Source organism: Dermacentor variabilis, chromosome 2 (assembly GCF_050947875.1).
Source record: "Dermacentor variabilis isolate Ectoservices chromosome 2, ASM5094787v1, whole genome shotgun sequence".
Taxonomy (NCBI): domain Eukaryota; kingdom Metazoa; phylum Arthropoda; class Arachnida; order Ixodida; family Ixodidae; genus Dermacentor; species Dermacentor variabilis.
The window spans coordinates 135273798-135288808 of NC_134569.1; the positions used below are offsets into that span (position 1 = coordinate 135273798).

Sequence of the window (15011 nt, forward strand, 5' to 3'; positions counted from 1 at the left end):
GTTGTCACACGGCACATTTTTAATCGCGATCAAGCCCGATCCGGATCGAATTTCTCGGTCGCGATTGGTTCCTTTCCGCAAGCTGCGCGAGGGAACCAATCACGGTCCCAAATTTTGATCCGGATCAGGCATGATTGCGATAGAAAGTAGCCGTGTGACACCAGTATTAATCACATTGACGCTCACGTGGGGGGTGAGAGATGATAATCCCCGGAAGGAGCTCCCACGTGAACACCTCAAGCCTCTGTAATTGTGTGGCTTCTCCTCTCAATGCTGGATGGTACCCGGAATCAAAGCTGTGGTTCGTGTGGCTGGAGTCGGTGATCGCAGTGAGCTCTAGTAACTTACTACACTGAGGCCATACGGTGCACAAGTGCCATTTCAGGGGAGGGGTACATAAAATATCAAGGCTTGTGAAGCTAAAAGGTTGAAATGTGCGTAAATTCGAGAGAGTCGTGTGGGTGTTCTTCATGAGCTAAGTCGATTTGGGAGGCAATTTTGCACTGGACTAGCGGTACTGAAAAATTGCACTTTATTTCATGCAACATCCTAGAATAAGTCTGTCGCTGTCAGTAACTGCTCCTAAAGAGATTTGCAAAATGAATTAGCAAAATTATTGGTACCTAAGTTTAGCATTAATGAACAGCAGCATTACGCCGAGACTAAGCCACTTGCCGACAATTAATATATTTTTATTCAGAGTACACAATTGTAGTTACAATGGTTCACAAATAATGACTCAAAGATCAGATGCAGTATCATTTCAGTGAGCATTTCTTGCGTATTCTTTCTTTTCTTGCGAAACGCACTTACAAAATGCTAGAAAAATGCAAAAATACTTGGAAATATCTTGGTACAATCCCGAAAAATCCTTTGTAGAATGCACTATATAAACAAGCATGTCACAAGCCTCAAAAAGGATGCTTAAAGCAATCTTCCTCTAGCTAAGGTAAAATGCAGTGCTGTACTTGCAATAACAGCAAGCACAAGAGCCATTTGATAAGTTTGAACTATCAAAATGCACACACACCTAGACCCCCTAAGTCACTGTGACTAGATGAATAAGTGTCACAGAGGGGTCCAATTTTCTGATAAATTACAGTGTCATATATACACAGAGGTAACCAATTTTTGTTACATGAATATATCCTCGACTAGCCTGTAGAAGGGAACGTGCTTGGCAGAGACACATGAGAAATTAGTGCTTACAACAGCACTACAACAAGTCAGGTAGACTGCAATGTGGTCAGCAAGTGAGCACATGCAGCAAGCCCATTTGTGACAGTTTCCCAAAAATTCAGTGCCTGCAACAGACTGCAAGAAATTCAGACTCCATAAGGAATCACATGGTGTACACTTTGCCTGTTACTACTGAAGAACGAACAGCACCAAGGTGTTACAAAACCAGACAAGGCAGGGCCTGGAACGTATTGCTAAGTAAGGACTTTCACCCACAAGAGCTCCTCAGCTCTCTTAAGCTAAGCCACCAGACAGTGGAAAGCAGACCCCAACACATTCATACAAGCGGCCCCCACCGTAAGTCAGATGGCGATGCAAAACATTAACATACAATACCGCTTCATGCACATCCGAGTCTTGGCTCAGTTCTGCCATAATCCTTTTGTCAATTACATGCACAGTCGTGTGCAATGTAAGTGCCAACATGGTGCGTGTGCTCTAAAGGGCCCCAAGAATGCACGGTGGCGTTGATAAACTAAAAATTGGTGTAATAAATCTTAGTAACTGTAAAGGTGTTTAGTTCTGCAATTATTTGTGCCAGCGCTGCCTTGTGGCCCTTTTGAACACGCACAGGCACCGTGTTGCAGCCTATATTGCACGTGACTGTATTTTCAAGTTTAGGGAAGGCACTGTGCTGCTCACAAGTCTGCTGAAAATTTCTTTCCATGTTTACCTCACTGGCTCACTGCAGTGTGCAGTACTTATGAAGCTAACGCCAAAATTATAACCCTGACTGACTGCTAAACGTGATGTGCCTCTTTAATATCCACATGCAGAAAATGCTAAGTCATACACTTGTTCACTGACATGCTTGCACTTCAATTCATGGTATTAGATCCAGCAAAAGGACTGTGGAGGGTCAGTATGGCCATACTTCAAAAGGCCCACTGAACTACAAAAGACACCCCCTTGCCAAACAGGACAGGCTACCCCAGCAGAGTAACTGGCCACTACCTACAACATGACCCTCACGCTTAACGTATGACCCGAGTGGCCGCACAGCTTGAGCCCCAGATCAAGGTGGCAGTCAGACCTGCTACGTAGCAGAGGGATCCAAGAATCTTTGCACCTGGACAGGTTGCCATTGCAAACTGAACTTGGCAACATGTCATGCAACCCTAGAGAGTGAAACAAACCTATCAAGACTGAAACATTTCCAGGCATTGCTTGGGATGTCATAGGGCTACGTGAGGCTAGGAGGAGTGGTAAGGCATACACTGTACTGGGTAATGGTCATGTGTTCTGCTACAGAGGTCTTACTGACTGGACAGAGTACGGTGTAGGATCCCTAATTCATAACCAGGAAGCCCAGAAGTGCACAAGGAGTGATGAACAACAACGGCACAACAATTGACATAACACTAAGAGATAGCAATATAACAGTATGAGTTACAGAGCAAATTATTTTACTATGTTCTAATTGAGATGAAAAATAAACTAGCCAGGACATGTACTGTGTAGAGCAGATAGCTATAAAAGGATAACAGAATGAGTGGCAAAGGAGAGAAAATACAGTTGACACAAAGGATTAGATGAAGTGAAAAGACTAGCAAACTTAGAGGGTTGGGTTTGGCTGGCTCAGAAAAAAAAGGAATAATTGGAGAACTCTGTGAGAAAGCTTTATCCAGCAATAAACATAAATCAGCTGACAGCGATTTTTACATGTTATAAAAACACAAAAGAGAAACGTAGGCTGATCTGTATTAGCAAGCTACCCTACTGGAGTACAAAAGAAGCAACTCTTATCGCGAGAGGAGGCTTGGCAAACCAAAAGCAAAAGACTGGTGACGACATTGCCTTGAAGTTTTTGCACCAGCCCGCCATAACCACAGATTTTGAGGGCGGCACCCAAGCCTAGTTAATTGCTTACCAGTAAAAAAATGGACTAAATTGTATTTTGCAGGAGCCAAGAATTGAACTTTGCAAGTTTAGACAAATTTTACTGCACGACACTGTTTATTTTTACTTATTTATTTGTGATGCACGAATCAGACCACAAAGGCTCTAATATGAAAAAAAAAAATACTTTTAAATTTATGACACGACACTAATGTACTAGTGCTGACGTTTCGATGTAAAATAAGGAAAAATGGAAGTTAGATGCTAATTTTTTTGTCTTCCAGTAATCAATCTCCTACCATGAAGGAAATGAACAAAAATGGAGTTGTGAAAGAACACCATCTGTTTAGACACACTTGTTAATGTCCTGCCAAATCTCCTAAACGCTAACTGAAGTGGCCACTATGGATGAGCATTCAAGGCTAGTGCTCCTTCAGGCTAGCACAGCCAAATTATGCTTGCAGTGTTTCCCTGCCGTTAGAATGACATACATGACAAAGCAAAAGCAGCTCTGTACTCAACAATCAAGCACCAGTGCTGCAACACAAAAAAAATCTGCCTATCCCCCAACTGTAATGCCTGCATAAACCCTGTGGGTGTCAAATAAATAAATCATAATAAATAACTATCTCCAGCCTTCATAGCATTGCCTGTTACATGTGAAACAGAGTATAGATATCCAAAAACAGGAGGAATAAAGTTCTGCAACAACCTCTTACATTTTCATCCAAAACAATGGAACAAGAGTAATCCTTGTGTGATGCGTTAAAGAACATTAACACAAAGAATGAAAGTAGACCTAGGGCATTAAGTGCAAACAACACAGAGAGGCTAGTGCACAATTAGTATAAATGTTCCTTAAACAGCCACAAAAGAAAAACTATAAGAAATAAACTACACAGAATGTAGAAAAGAGAAAATCTAACCAGGTACTTCTCATTCATCTGACAAAACCACATAAGGCACCTTCTAATAGTGAAGGTGAGAAGGGGACCTGAAGTGATGAGATCTGAAATGAGATCTAGTAGCCTGCTAGCAAAAAAAGGATATCACTTCCAGCTTGAAGTGAGTTAATGGCCACAGTGAGCCATAAGTCCTCCAGGATATATGTGTTAAATACCAAGTTATGCACATTAAAGATAAACTTTATGCAGTATACACACTAACTTTAAACACAGGCTCAAGAAAATGTTCAGCACATTCAAGCCTCAAATCTGCTCCAAAGCATGGCCACAAGATGGCGAACCCAAACACTATCACTAGATACGTAACTAAACTTGAAACAGATTTTGCTTTAGGTTTGTGTCAAACCAGCAGCTTCACTTTCCCTGATAAAAGACCAACCATACGATCAACATCTCAGGGCATGAAATCAAGTATTCACAGACAATATAAGACAGGCTATCAAACTCTCTAGTTCACCGTGAACCAATACTGATGCACTTTATGGGCAAAGGAAAACAGGTTGTAATTGCAGTAACTGTTAACTTGAGTGGTTGCATTCTAATCATGCCTATGGACACACACACAAGAAGAGCAATACATAAATAGTATTCCCATTTTAGCATTAACTACATGCATTTATAACACAAAGTAACTGAAAGACTGAGTGAAATGTCAGCAGCTTGCTCTTCCGTGAGCAGAATTTTTTGGCTTAAATTTGCTTATTCTTAGCACCAAGAACTTGATTTATCACAAGCACAGACCACCATAGACTAATTGTATGAAAAAGAAAGAGAGGGGGGAGGGCTGTAGCAAATGCTACCTCAGAAAACATACTGCAGATTGTACAATAACAGCAAGCAAAACTTGTAATGTCCCAAAGCCCACTGTGTCGACATTTAGCCATGCTTTTAAAAGACAGCATGCATACACAAGTGCACTACACTCAGTAGCAACATCAAAGAATATCAAATGCAAAGCCATTAAAGGCCAATCGTATCGAAATTTTGGAGCATAAAAAGCCTAGTTTCAAATAGTGTAGGTGTAAAGCAGCCTCTGAGCAAAAGTTTACTTTTGCAATATCGGTACATGCATCACGAAAACCTCGCAAACACAAACATTTTTCAAATGCAATGTCAACTATATTGTGAGCATAAGACCTCCTGCGTAAGTGCACCAAAACGTCGAGCAGAACTGTTCACTTATTGCTTGCAATATCTTATAGGTACGCTTTAATATGTGTGACGATTTTCATTTATTTATTGCAATGAGCAGAGGAGGGTGCATGAAATTGCTTTCTTACACCTGCTTTTTCATTATTGTTAGGTTCGTATCTTTGTGAAAGTTTAAAAAAAAGTCTTAAAGGGGCCCCACAACAATATTTTTTTTAATATAGTAAACAGAACTTGCTAGATGCTGGGCAATGCCTGCCATTCCTGAACATCTGAGCTAAGATTATTTCTGTACTCATAGACAGAAGCCTACAGTTTTATTCAAAATACTGCCTGTTATTTTCTCAACTCCCAGCTAACCATTTTCTTTTGCCCATTCCAAGCACATTAACACGATGGTAGCCAGCTGGAATTTTTCGGATTTTATTCCTATGCCTTGTCTTTATCAGAACCAAACAAAGAAATCGCATCACTGATGAGGTGGTAGCAACGTCTAGAGGCAGAGAATGATACCACAGCACCGATACTATATACAAGGAAATCCTAATAATTTTAAATGTCTTAATTTGAATTCACAGATAATTCAAACAGCTCTGTTGATCCTGGCAATGTCCTATGTATTTGAATAGCGAAACGAAAACTCAAAAAACAAAACTCAAAAAACAGTACAACAGTTATTTAGAAAATTTCTTGCTCCTGTGGGCTGCTTTTCATAAAAACCCACGCTAAAGGTGAAGGTTCAATGCATCGCTAGCTACTTAATGTTACATGCCGTAAAAATGAAGAAGAAAGGAGCGCGAGAAGCCTAGGCCGAACTGGAGTAAGCCGAGTGGTGTGCGCTCTCCTTATCTGGTTTAAAAGGAACAGGAAAGAGCACCCTAGTTTGCGCTTGATCACATTACATTACTGGGCGTGCTACTTTAACAACAATCTGCCGATATTTAGTCACTTGACCTAAATTAATAAGACTAAGACACATGAAAATGAATTCTTAGATTTTTGATGAAATTATACTCAAGAGGGTATACAGAGCGAGTAGGTATGCACTCACCTCGAAATTTCGTGCTCGTGTTGATTTAGAAAATGAATGTTCAATTGTTAGCACTCGTGTCGTGTGGTCTCCTTTCTACCCTTGTCTTCATTAAGTGCCAAAATTTTAACATAAAGTTATGCCTGGTTTAGTGCAGAATTTCTCATAAAGTCACTAGTCAACAGTGTGGTGGATTGTTCTGAGCTAAAATTTTGCCTTCTTCGAAATACAAAAATGAACTTGTAAAGTGTGGCAGGCGGAAGAGTGTTACATTCACTTTTGGCAAGGAAACAATATTATATTGAGTTACAACCTTTTCAGGTTGACGCAAAATGTCTTGATTCACAGGTGGATACTGCAGCATAAAGGAACTATAGAGCATCATTGTGTGAAAAAAACATTCAGGTCATTCTGGGGTACTCTTTTACACTTGAACTTAAAGTAATAACCACAAGAACAAAATCTCAGAAAAGCACAGGCATTCGCATGCAAAACAAAATAGAATTACAGTGCATGCAAAGCCCTTGTTAAAGGCAAACTATAAAGCACACAAACATTTGTAAAATGAGGTATACTATACTTGGTTATCTTAGTTTATAAATGCAACACACACTTCGTTGCTGCAATTGCGGCGATATGCAAGTGGGCAGGTCAATGCATGAGCTAGTTGTTCAGGAACTAGTTCTTTCACCTGTTTTACATTTTACCAAAGCATTAAAAAAAATCCTGGAGAGTGCCATTGGTTTCCCTTTTAGGGTTCTCAATTTGATCTTTATATAACATGTATACGGTCAGGTGTACAAATCTGTCATACTTTGTTGCAAAACTATTCTAATAATACTGCTTTAAGAGCGCATTCTGCAGTCAGCCTGGACACAGAAATCACTCACAGGAAAAAGGGGCATACATATTCTGTCGTGACATGAACAAGTTGATGCCTGCCACTTTACATTCATCATCACAGACAGTGTCAATAATAATTATTAACTAAAGCTGAACATGGGCTTAACAACACAACTTCCTAGATTGGGTGCGGCGTCAATTGCCGTCCTCGATGCCGTGAGACTCCAAGAGGCTTGCATGCTTCTCTCGCATCTCCTCGGTAACCTTGAACATGGGCCCATGGCCGGGTATTATGTAGTTAGCTACGTCTAGGATCATCTGGCGGCTCCTGCACTGCTGTTGCGGGTCCTCGCTGCCACCTACCTCCTTCCACAGCTTGGGGTTGTCAATGTCTTCCTCCTTCTCAAACAGGTCGCCTGCAATTGAATAAGTGCCAAGGAAAACTCCTGGGAAACACTCAGTCATCATGCCACTTTCATGGCTGTAAGGCTTTCGTACTAGGACCACTTTACAAACTGCTGTTTCTATTATGTGCTTTGTACCATTACGTCCTGTGGCCTTCACGATCACCCCATTGGTTAACACCAGAGCCAATTTCCGGCTTTACGATTCTGCCTTGTCTACTGCAGAGTGTGCGTGCCTGAGCTGGCGCACTTTAGATTTGGTATTGTTGCATGCTGTTTTGAATTGTGGCCACTGTGAAAATTGGTTTCTATCTCAGTGGTGGTCCAGCCAGTTTAGTATTTGGAGCAATTTTTGGAGCAGGAAAAATGTCGTCATGGAGCAGCTTAGGAGCAGCCACACCAGCATTTTGGAGCAGTTTTGGGGCAGAAAAACTTGTCTTTTTTGGACATTTGGAGCAGAACAGCAGTAATCTGTACCCATTTGGTGAAGCTTTTTATTAGAACAAAAACTGATGGCAAATGTCTCACATGCATTCCAAATGACAGATGTGCTTTGATGTGCTTTACCGCACTAGAAAAAATGTGTATTATGCCCAATAACAATGCTAGAAACTCAACAAGACACTATGCGTCTATGAATGGTGCCAAGATGAAATGCCTCCATAGGATGTATCGCAAAGATGGTGATGGCGGTCGAGAACAACATTCGTACCATCCTGTACACTCGCTTTCATTGTGAGGCAGTTTGTCAACTTCCTGTGTGTCATGTGGCCTTTGCAAATAGACACGAGTCGATTTGGCGTAAAACACTTTTGTCACCGATATTTGACCGACCTTTCGAAGCACTACCTTTTACTGCCCCCAAGGACTCAAATCGCCACAGGCACATCCGAAAGGCATGCCAGTACAATTATTAGGCATATCGGTGCTCATACTATGACATGAGATGGCAGGTGCACGCGTCTATAATTAAGGAATACGTACAGTGTACCGCGACAATTGCACTTTCCCACTCTTGGTGCGCTTAACCGCAATACTTCGCTTTTGCTTCGCCGTGTAGCACTGTTGTATTGAGGCGAAGCTAGCTTTCGAGAAGCACCATCATGCAACGCGTCGTGCTTTATGAACTTCGAAGCCATTGGCGAGAATTACAAAGGCGGAGTTGGCGCCGTTGCTAACAGTGACGAATTGTTTTAATGAAGACCACAACACCGAACGGCAAGAAACGTGTTAGCGAACGTCGATGTAGCTAGGCTCTAGGCTTAGTGTTCCCGCTGTGGTGGCTACACCTACACACGGATCTGTGTGCGAGAGTGCCTGTTCGCGGCGGCAAAGTAATGAAAATGACTGCAGCGGTGGCTTCGATCAACGCAGTTTTGGTCCTGCGGTCATGGCAAAAAGTCTGGAGAATCGGACGGCAAAGGGTTTATGCGTCCGAAATTTCGGACGTTCTTATACGTTGATTCTATGGGGTACGTCGTGGCGGTGCAGCACAGGCTTTTGAATTATCGCGCATGTACGAAAATCCAGTCGTTTACTGTAAGTGAGAAGCATAACAACTTTTGGCATGGAAATTTTAGTCGAAGTAATTTGCGTTTTCACCAAGAAAAGAATTTTTTTTAGCCCCTCCATTGCAATATTTTGGTTCGCGCTTTGACTTCACCTCACAGCATGTGGGCGAGAAAAACAAACCAATTGAATTTGATGCATTAAAAAATAGGTAATGTATCCGCAGCACGTGACTTTTGGTTCTTTTTTTTTTCGTACTGTATTCTTTGTATATTATATGCAAGGTGTTTCCGCAAACACACAAAAGTTTTTTAAGAGTTGCTTGTGGCAGGTAACACAATTCTTGTCCATGAGCTGGTCCACTCGAACAGGCAGGACATTACTTGCACAAAAAATTGAAATGCATAGTCGGCTAATCAAGAAAGAAATCATCAATTATGTTTTTAACTAATTACCTTATGGCACGTATTGCAACTTACAAATTCTAGCAGGTGAGACTGCAAGGCACATCTACTTGAAAAGAATTGTGTGCATTACAACATTTACGAGGTATGCGCTATGCGCCGTAAAACTTGTGGTAAAGATGCACTGTCATTCCACTTACTTTCTCAATGAAACGTCGTTTTATGCACTGAAGCAGAAAAGTAACTGGAACGCCAATGCATTTCTCTGAAAAGTTTGGCAATTAATATCTCAAAACTGGTGTCATCCTGAGAATTCGTTCCAAATGGATCCGCCTTGCAAACTCCTTGGCTAAAATTTGTGAATTGCAATACGTGCCATAAGGTAATTAGTTAAAAACTTAATTTGTTAATTTTTGTTGGTTAGTCGATTATGCATTTCAGTTTTTTGTGCAAGTAATGTCCGCCTCTACGAGTATCCAGCTCATGGACTAGAGTTGTGCGATCGGTCATAGGCAATTTATAAAAAAATTTTGATGCCCTCAATAATAAACAGCTGTACTTGGTTTCTTCAGGCCTCACATCTGAAATGTACTGGGCTGTGTGTCCCAATGAAAACTTGGATAACTACTGTCGATCTGGCCCCAAATAGTTGAAATGACAGGAGACATATCACGGAACTAGGGACATGCTCAATAAAGGTGCCTATCAACAGTATTCACAAAATGTATTAGTCTTTTTTCGCTGGTTTCCCGGTGACTGAACGTTTGCCGTGCAAGTGGTGCTCCTAGTTCACGCTCCTGAATGCGATTTGTGGCCCACTCTATCAGTTCACACATAGGCAGCCGCATATGTATACTTTCATATGCACAGACGTGTGCAATGTCAATCTACCTTGAGTAGGCATACCTTCACGATTTAGGTTCTTACGAACTTACGGTGATCACGGTTTTAATTCCTCTCCACACACACCAGCATCTCTGCCATAGTCGTTTGTATTTCCTGACAATATGCTACGAGCTGCAGTTGAAGTGCGAACCAAACTAGTACTGCAATTGTGGGGCTCAAATGCAAAACTTTTTTTCCTCAGTGGAAATGCAAATTACTTCTCTTAAAATTTCCATGGCAAAAGTTGTGCTTCTCAATTGCATCCACTTTTCTGCATATTTTTTCATAGGCCACCCTAGTGTTTTACCAACATCTAAACATAGGCCAAAATAGCGTTTCTGACAAATTTAGGCTTTCACTTTAGAGCTAGTGCACAGCACAGAAGGAAAAATAAAATTTTAGGAGATAGTGGGTTTTAGGAACAGTTCTATGAAAATAATTCCATATTTTCTTCCGTGACCATTTCTTGTTGAAAAACTCCTCAAAAGGCTATAATTTGTGCATTTTTACCTCCGTGCTCAGGGTTAAATAACACAAAAGTAGTTTGTGAAACTGTTTTCTAATCAAAAAAATGTTCAGACAATGCAGAAATGCAAATTTTGAAGAATGCACGAGACAGTTAATTTTTGGCAGATTTTGCTTTGCACCTGCTTTTCCACGGTTTCGTAAAATTCAAATAGCCCTCACGTACCCAATAAATTTTGCAACTAGTGTGGAACTAATGCTTATATTTATATATAGATATGTGGATTTTTTTTGCCATTTTTCAAGAGAAATGAGCATTAGTGTAGTGCCACGGTTGGCTCAGAATGGCCCTGCATGAAGCGTTTCGGTGTTGCTGTCATTCATGTACGATTCCACCGATGACTATCACGATGTGAACTGCGCTGCTTCGTTTCGATTTGAAGCTAGCACCGTTTTTATCTTTTGTGTTGCACATTTGCAGCGCCCTGCATTCACCAAGCTCCGAAAGTTGTCAGAACTAACCGATGCGCAACCGAATGCGTCCTAATTTATGAGAGTTTATTGCATTAAATGATGCATACACCTGTTGGAACCAGAGGGCGAGTCCGAATTATACAATTTTCGAAACAGCCATGGAAAACAAAGAAGACAAAACGAAAAACTGACCAATAATGAGTTCAGTGCTGTCCCAATAAAATGCTGCACATTGCCACACATGATAACTTTATTTTTTTGAGGTGTTCGGTTTTCAACGAATTATCGCCACTATGAATTTGTCACTTTGCAGCAGAACATACCTACAATATCCGAAATTTCTGGAGCATGTCATGAATTCTATAGCAAAGGAGGCATGTCTGGTCAGATTGTATGCACGTCGTGAATGGTGTCAATTTTTAAATGTACACGAGCACCAGCGTCTACTCTGGAATGCAAGGCGAGTCGCATAGTGGACGCACTTGACCCATGAGATTAGATTCAAAAATCGATGACTGTGCTCACCACTGTCATGATTTGAGTGTTGTGTGCCCTTATCAGCACAAGTTTCCAATACATAGAGAGTTAGGTTTAACGCACAGTTTTGGCAACATTTCGTTCATTGTCGCTACTGTGTGATAATGTGGCATTACTACCCCCTACTTATTAATCATGGATCACGGAACTACAACGAACACTACAGTGTGACAGAACAGACAGATGAACAGACAAAGCCAAACATGCACAGTTCATGCTCAATACAAGATTCGTATACGACATACTTTCTGATATAACACACTATTCTTCTTGCTTAGTTTAGTATTCCTATATTATCAATTGACCGACTGGACCTTTAACAAACCCGGCTATAAGGACTATTGGCTAAAACAGACACTTTTTTGGGCAAATTTTGTCTGTGTGGTGTAAATACAACTTATCTACAGCATTACATGCGTGCAGCACATTGCTGCACGCAATTATTTCTGGTTGCTTGCTGAACCTGCGAAAATGCACTCTTGCTTCTTAAGGAATGACTACACTAGAAGCAAGCTTCTGGCAACAGCGTGCTATACAATGCCCCACTGGCAGAGAGTGTGTCAACCACGCCAACGGACCATTACTGGCCACTGCTGTCGAACTAGCGCTGAGCATGCACTGAAAGTGCAGCTAGGCCTAACCAGCTTCAAAGCGAATTCGCAGCATATGGCGTTTTAAAAACAACGGCCGACGATCACAAAATGCACAAGTTTGAGAGTCCTTTATTTTTCAGCGCAAGCCATCAGCGGTCGAGCTTTCAGTGGTCGAGCCATTTTGCGCGCAGCAGCGACGAGACGCAGCCCCGAGTTGAACTTGCCTTATACTGTGGCTCTCGTTCGTGCTACAGATTTGACAGTGGTCATTGCTTGTCACGAAAGATAAAATGAAGACTTTGGTTTATACTACCAGCCACTGTTTTGCATGCAGAACGAATGGTAGCTAATGTTTGCCATTTGCGGTGACGATACGCTCAGGCCCTATACCCAGATGCCTTCCTGCCACTGCACCAGCTGTTAATCTTGTCATTATGTGGGGTGTGCATGCTCTAGTACGGGGAGACTGCCATTTGTCAGTACGCAGTGTCGGGAAATTGGCGGACAGGAAGATGCTGTGCTACATGGTTGTACAATTACCGCCGAACTCATTTCTGTGTAATTATTTACTTTAATTTCGACGTTCTTATTGATTTCGCAATCGCTTTACAGGTTAGATAGTGGTATGTGCACATTTACACCATTTCACAACATACCGCGGCCCTAATTTTGGACAGAACGGACTTCGGATATAATGGACCTTTTTCGCTCTAACATCATGGTCCGCTATACTGTACTGAGTTCTTAATCACTGTCACAGTAATATAGCCTAGTATGCATACCTGTTATGGCCACTGTGCCCAGCTTTGCTGTTTTCACCACGACGCTGACATCAGTCAAGGTGTGGCCTGGTGTGGGAATGATTTGGACATCAGTTGCAATCCTATAAGGTTCATCCTAAAAGATAAAAAAACACCAGAAGCCAGATCCTATGTTGATTGTGCACTCTTCATTCAGAGCAGAGATCATACTTCTCAAATCATTTCAAAATGGTGGCATCACATAATAACACCGCAATGAACACAAAATAACTAAGCCCGTTGAAGGATTAAACAAAAATCCATAGCAAGCAAAGGAAATAAACATCTCTGCCCCTTTAAAGATGCACAGTAGTTAATGACAATTGCCACCAAGATAGGAATGTTCTGTCGAAGCAGATATGACACGATGCCACTGCACTGGTGTGTTGTAGGTGTCGTGATCCCTTGCTCTTTTCAACTTTGGACATTTCACAGCAAGCAGTAATCTTTTACGCACTCAACAGAGATCTTGTCCACTTGCCGTCTAGGCCTCAAAAGTCACTGTTCTTTACACCTCATGCAAAACCTCGCAACCTTTGAAAGGCTGGTGTGAGGTCCTCACCCCCTTTATAAAGAAATAGTTGGGTTTAACATCTGGAAATTACACAGTGAATAATGAGAAACGCTGTAGTTGGGCGTTACAGATTAGATTTTTATCCCCTGCGTTTCTTTTATGTGCACCTAAATAAGTACATGAGCATTTTTGCATTTTCTCCATTCAAAATGCAGCTGATGTAGCCAAGAATCGACCATGTGACTTTCTGCTTAGCAGGACATCAAAGCCCCTGTGTTGGATTTACAGAACACACAGCAAGTAACAGTCCAGTTAAACTTAATTTGAACTCAAATTTACTTTTTTAATATAACTTAGGTAATAGCCCACCTACAGTCAATACATAAAAATCAATTTCCCACTTCACTTGGAAGTGAAGTGGAAATTGCCTTTTTTTTTCCTGTGGAATTTCAGTAGCTTCAGTGAGCGCTGGTTTGTCTGGTTCAATAAACTTTAAATCCTCTAAATTTTCCTAACGGACAAACTTCACCAACGCTCACGCTGCAGTAGGTGCTTGGTTTCTGCTGGTGCAACAGTGCCTACACTTGACTATTGGTTGCTAGGTGACCTCAAACTTGGGTCACGTGCTAAGGATTGCCGTAATCTGTAATCTACCAGCTGTTTCTGCCTGTGTTCATTAGCTTGCCATATTTGAATACAGGTAAACCTCGATTTACCCAAGTTTATGCAACCCGATAATTATTTAATTAAACTGGGATGCACTACATTGAAAACATTTAATACACTCACATGAATAACATTTTACTTGAGCATACAACAGATGTAATTTTTACTTGCCTCTGCACTTATTGTGCATATCCTAGACAGTGAGCTCATTGAATGCGTCTCCGAGGTTTTTCTTCATGATGGCAAACCATAACAGGCCTAAGGTGCCTGTCACCCGAATGGGAATCTGGCATACCTATATCTTAGCTATATTTGCGCCCCTAAACGTCATTAGGTCAAGCAAGACATTGAGTGAACTTCAGTTTCTTTAGTGTTTTCAACACATAAGGCTCTAAGATCTTGCACAGCCAAACTTAGTTAGAACAAAGTCATAATTCCAATAAAAAATATCTTTGTTATATCTGATACCCTTTAAAAGCATATATTAGTTGTCACACATTGCTACTGGCAAAAGAAATGTTCAATTTACATACATGTATGTATAGTGTACGTGCTGAGGAATCCATTGTGGCAATAAAATCTAGCTGAAGCTCATGAGCAGACTGAACATTTATTTTAAGCCACGTGCCTATGTCGTTTTCCTCTGCAGCACATATGTGCTACCACATAAACCCCCCCACTACAGTGGTGGAGGC

The 15011-nt window shown here is 41.3% G+C and overlaps 1 protein-coding gene across 1 annotated transcript in view; it reads right to left on the reverse strand.

Annotated features, from left to right (window-relative positions):
* Positions 1-668: 668 nt before the first annotated feature.
* The window catches only part of LOC142572735 (metallo-beta-lactamase domain-containing protein 1), a 31975-nt gene continuing 17632 nt past the window's right edge, over positions 669-15011 (reverse strand). The window contains exons 5-6 of the mRNA XM_075682053.1: positions 13119-13233; positions 669-7481 (exon numbers count right to left, since the gene is read on the reverse strand). Coding sequence (XP_075538168.1) covers positions 7261-7481; positions 13119-13233 — 336 coding nt within the window. The 3' untranslated portion in view covers positions 669-7260. The remainder of the gene's footprint in view (positions 7482-13118; positions 13234-15011) is intronic.